Source organism: Gekko japonicus, unplaced genomic scaffold (genome assembly GCF_001447785.1).
Source record: "Gekko japonicus isolate JY-2015 unplaced genomic scaffold, Gekko_japonicus_V1.1 scaffold1899, whole genome shotgun sequence".
NCBI classification, from domain to species: domain Eukaryota; kingdom Metazoa; phylum Chordata; class Lepidosauria; order Squamata; family Gekkonidae; genus Gekko; species Gekko japonicus.
In genome coordinates, this window is record NW_015176509.1 from 43,939 (window position 1) to 48,972 (window position 5,034).

A 5,034-nucleotide genomic window follows, 5' to 3' on the forward strand; every position below is an offset into this window, starting at 1 on the left:
TAAATGAAGTTCCATACAGTATTATATCACAATCAATCTCCGTACAACTCTATTCCACTATTAACCTTCCCTCTTAATCTTATAATCAAATTAACCTCTCAATTTCCTATTAACTGACTAATCACCCCATTTTTTTTAAACTTTCCCAAATACCCCGCCATCCTTTTAAACCAGTCCTCCTCTTGGTCCTTAACCTTTGACCCATTCATTCTACGTATCTTCATTGTAAGATACTCTAAAATTATTATATTGTTCATCCTTTCCCTCCAATGATTAATCGTCAGTTCCTCAGCTTCTTTCCAATTCTTTGCAATCACTTGTCTTGCTGCTACTAACATCAAATTTATCCATTTACATTCCTCTTTTACCCTTAACTCTATACCATCCAAACTAAGAAGTGCCATTGCTTTAGATATTCTTACCCTTCTTCCCACAATCCCCGACATTTCTATACCAATTTGATCCCAAAATTCCTTTACCAAAGGACAATCCCACCACATTATCCAAAGGAAAGACTGGCTTGAACAGCCTTGAAATCCACCTAGTCCAGCATCTGGTTACCAACAGGGGCCGGTTGATGCTCCCAGAAAACCCACCCCCAGCCGTGAGGTCACCGTAGGGTTGCCAAGTCCTACCTTTAGCCGCAGTGGGGGACTCCTGGCTTGCTCTGGGAGCGCCCGCGCGCAGAGCGCGCACATGCCGCAAGCAAGTCACCCGGAAGTGACGCGGCCGCGTCAGACGCGCCAGGGGCGGGGCTGCAGTCATCCGAGGGAAAAACATAGAGTGGCAGCCATTTTGCGGCTGGCTCTGTCTCCTGCGGCAGCCATTTTGTGGCTGGCTCTGTCTCCTATGGCAGCCATTTTGTGCCTGGCTCTGCCTCCTGTGGCAGCCATTTTGTGGCTGCACCCGCCATGCCGGGTTAGAATTCCAAAGATGCCCACAGGTTCAAACAGGTTGGGGACCCCCAGTTTAGGGCAAACCTAGACACACGTGCCGACACATTTTGTTTGTTTGACCCAAATGCAATGGCTGGTCGCCCACAGGTAGCTGCTCAGCAACAGGAGTCCGCCACTACCCAGAAGGCCGAGCGGGAGGTGTCCCGGATGGTGGTGGTGATGGTTGGTTCCTTCTGCCTCTGCTACGTCCCCTACGCGGCCCTGGCCATGTACATGGTGAACAACCGCAACCACGGCATCGACCTGCGCATGGTGACCATCCCGGCCTTCTTCTCCAAGAGCTCCTGCGTCTACAACCCCATCATCTACTGCTTCATGAACAAACAGGTGAGTCGGCCAATCAGGGGCCTCGTCAGGGTGGGCGGGGAGAACGGCTTCTTTTTGGCATGGCTGCCAAGCTGACTCGAGCCGGTTTTGTCTGAAGCGCCTCACAAAACCAAAACAGTAAGTAGGAAACACCGAAAATCAGCAAATACCGTGCTACAGACGATGATAAAATATCTCAAATAATTTTGGATCAGGCCAAAGGACAGGATGTTGGACTAGATGGACCGCTGGTCTGATCCAGCAGGGCTCTTCTGATGTTCTAATGAAGGCCTTGGCCTCTCTGCCCTGTTAAGAACATAAGAGATGCCAATGTTGGATCAGGCCAAAGGCCCATCCAGTCCAACACTCTGTATCACACAGTGGCCAGAAATACCAGTGCCATCAGGAGGTCCACAAGTGGGGCCAGGACATTAGAAGTCCTCCCACTGTTGACCCACTGTTGACCACTGTTGTTGATTGTCTAGAGGAACTGGTTGGCCCCTGTGTGAGACGGGAGGCTGGACTAGATGGACCCTCACTGGTCTGATCCAGCAGGGCTTTTGTTCTGTTCTTACAAAGGCCTCGGCCTCTCTGCCCTGTTGTTGGCCCTCCAGAGGAACAGGTCAGCCCCTGTGTGAGACAGGAGGCTGGACTAGATGGACCCACACTGGTCTGATCCAGCAGGGCTGTTGTTATGTTCTTAAGTGCTTTGCCTTTTGAAGTGAGGCAAGTGACTGTCAGAGATGGGGGGGGGGACTGTGTCCTATCAGGTTTCCCACCGGTAAAAGAAGGAATAGGATGCCACTTTTGACCATAGAAAAGGCTATGCCAGGGATCATGGGGCCATTATGAACAAAGGTCACCTGGGACTGTGGCTACAGTACAGAAGGGAATTGAAAGAGGTTGAGCAGAAAACTAGTAGGATCTAACTGGGGTTGCCAACTGTGGGTTCAGAAATTCCTGGAGATTTGGGGTTGGAGCCTGGGGTGGGTGGGATTTGGAGATAGAAGGGACCACAGCGGGACATAATGCCACAGAGTCCCCCCTCCAAAGCAGCCATTTTCTCCAGGTAGTCGGAGCTCTGTCACCTGAAGCTCGGTTGTCATTCCGGAAGATCTCCAGAGCGTCCTTCACACATGTGGGTCCCAGGTTGTGAAGGACTTTTGAGGTCATAAGTGGCACCTTGAACTGAACTGGGAAACAGAGTGGCGGCCCATGTTATGTACATAAGTCATGTCAAGTTGCAACCAACTGTGACTCCACCAAGGGGCTTCCAGAGCAAGTGAGAAGGAGAGGTGGTTTGCCATTGCCTGCCTCTGCAGAGCCTTCCTTGGTGGTCTCCCTTCTAAGTGCCGATCCTGCTTAGGTTCCAAGTTACGGTGACTCCCCAGCAAGGGGGAAGCGGAGGTGGTTTGCCATTGCCTTCCTCTGCAGAGCCTTCCTTGGTGGTCCCCCTTCCAAGTGCTCATCCTGCTTAGATTCCAACTTACGGTGACCCCCTAGCAAGGGGCTTTCAAGGCAAGGGAGAAGCAGAGGTGGTTGGCCATTGCCTGCCTCTGCAGAGCCTTCCTTGGTGGTCTCCCTTCTAAGTGCTGATCCTGCTTAGATTCCAACTTACGGTGACCCCCAATAAGGGGCATTCAAGGCAAGTGAGAAGCAGAGGTGGTTTGCCATTGCCTTCCTCTGCAGAGCCTTCCTTGGTGGTCTCCCTTCTAAGTGCTGATCCTGCTTAGATTCCAACTTACGGTGACCCCCAGTAAGGGGCATTCAAGGCAAGTGAGAAGCAGAGGCGGTTTGCCATTGCCTTCCTCTGCAGAGCCTACCTTGGTGGTCTCCCTTCCAAGTACGGACCCTGCTTAGATTCCAACGTACGGTGACCCCCAGTAAGGGGCATTCAAGGCAAGTGAGAAGCAGAGGTGGTTGGCCATTGCCTTCCTCTGCAGAGGCTTCCTTGGTGGTTTCCCTTCCAAGTACCGACCCTGCTTAGCTTCCAGCTCTTGGTGACCCCCAGTAAGGGGCTTTCAAGGCAAGTGAGAAGCAGAGGTGCTTCATTTATTTTATTTATTTAATTCAATTTATATTTATATTTATTTATGCTTTCAATTTAATACCCCGCTCTAATCCCATAGTTGGGGTCTCTGAGCGGCTTACAAGTTGCTTGGTGCTAATCACCGTTTCTGTCCCTAACTACGGGCACACAATGTATAGGGGAGAGGGATCTCCTACCAGCACCCCCTCTGTGGTGGTCATGATGTTCTCTCTGTCGGCGGTTCGGCTTGGTCAGGCGAGACTCGGGAGTGCATACAAAACACATCATAAAATTCATACACATTGCAAGTCACAAGTCGCAAATAAATACTGTTAACGTGCTAGTGGTTTGCCATGGCCTTCCTCTGCAAAGCCTTCCTTGGTGGTCTTCCTTCCAAGTACTGACCCTGCTTAGCTTCTGATTTATGGCCACCCCAGCAAGGGGCTTTCAAGGCAAGAGAGAAGCAGAGGTGGTTTGCCATTGTCTTCCTCTGCAGAGCCTTCCTTGGTGGTCTCCCATCCAAGTACTGACCCTGCTTAGCTTCCAACATACGGTGACTCCCAGCAAGGGGATTTCAAGGCGAGGGAGAAGGAGAGGTGGTTTGCCATGGGCTTCCTCTGCAGAGCCTTCCTTGGTAGTCTCCCTTCCATGTACTGACCCTGCTTAGCTTGCAACTTACAGTGACCCTCCGCAAGGGGATTTCAAGGCAAGTGGGAAGCAGAGGTAGTTTGCCATGGCCTTCCTCTGCGGAGCCTTCCTTGGTGGTCTCCCTCCCAAGTACCAACTCTGCTTAGATTCCAAGATTTGATGCATATACCTATACCATGCCACCTTCCCCTCTAGCTGCCAACGTAACTGTTTCAAAATGGGCTCAGAGGTTAAGACACTTAGATGCAGATCAGAAGGTCTGTAGTTCAGCAGTTCAAGACCCAAGTGCCACATGACGGAGTGAGCTCCCGTCTCTAGCCCCGGCTCCTGCCAACCTAGCAGTTTAAAAGCAAGAAATTGCAAGTAGATAAATAGGTACCGCTTCAGTGGGAAGGTAACAGTGTTCCGTGCGTTTAGTCATGCCGGCCACATGACCACAGAAACATCTCCGGACAGCGCTGGCTCTTCGGCTTGGAAACAGAGATGAGCACCGCATCCCTAGAGTTGGATTCGACTGGCTTTCGAGCAAGGGAAACCGTCTTTCGCTTTTTTATAGGGCTCTGCCAACCTCCAGCGAGGGCCTGGAGATGTCCCAGAATAACAACAGATCTATAGACTACAGCTATTTGTTCGCCCTGGAGAAAATGGTTGCTTTGGAGGGCGGGCTCTCTGGCCTTATAGCTCACTGAGGTCCCGCCCCTTCCCAAACCCCTCCCTCCCCAGACTCCACCCCCCAAATCCCAGCAGTTTGCCCCTGACAATAATCAGGCTGCCGTGTTCTGGACCAATTGTAGTTTCCAGCAGGGCTATTTTTGGGCAGGAACACACAGGAATGGAGTTCCGGCTGGCTCCCAAGTTGGCCACGCCCAGCAGGAGCTCATTAGCATAATAGGCCACACCCAACAGCAGAGAGTCATTAGGATTGGCTACATTAGGGGTGTGTGGCCTAACATGCAAAAGGTGGGTGTGGCTGGATGACTATACTTCTGGTAACATGGGGGTGCGTCCTAATATGCTAATGAGCTAAGTTCTCATGGGTGTGGCTGGATATGCTAATGAGTTTCTGTTGTTGGGTGTGGCCTATTATGCTAATGA

General features: G+C 51.2%; 1 protein-coding gene across 1 annotated transcript in view; it reads left to right on the forward strand.

The window, feature by feature from the left end:
• Positions 1-5,034, forward strand: part of OPN1SW (opsin 1 (cone pigments), short-wave-sensitive) — a 12,889-nt gene that overhangs the window by 6,783 nt on the left and 1,072 nt on the right. The window contains exon 4 of the mRNA XM_015427348.1: positions 1,044-1,283. Within this exon, the coding sequence (XP_015282834.1) occupies positions 1,044-1,283 (240 nt within the window). The remainder of the gene's footprint in view (positions 1-1,043; positions 1,284-5,034) is intronic.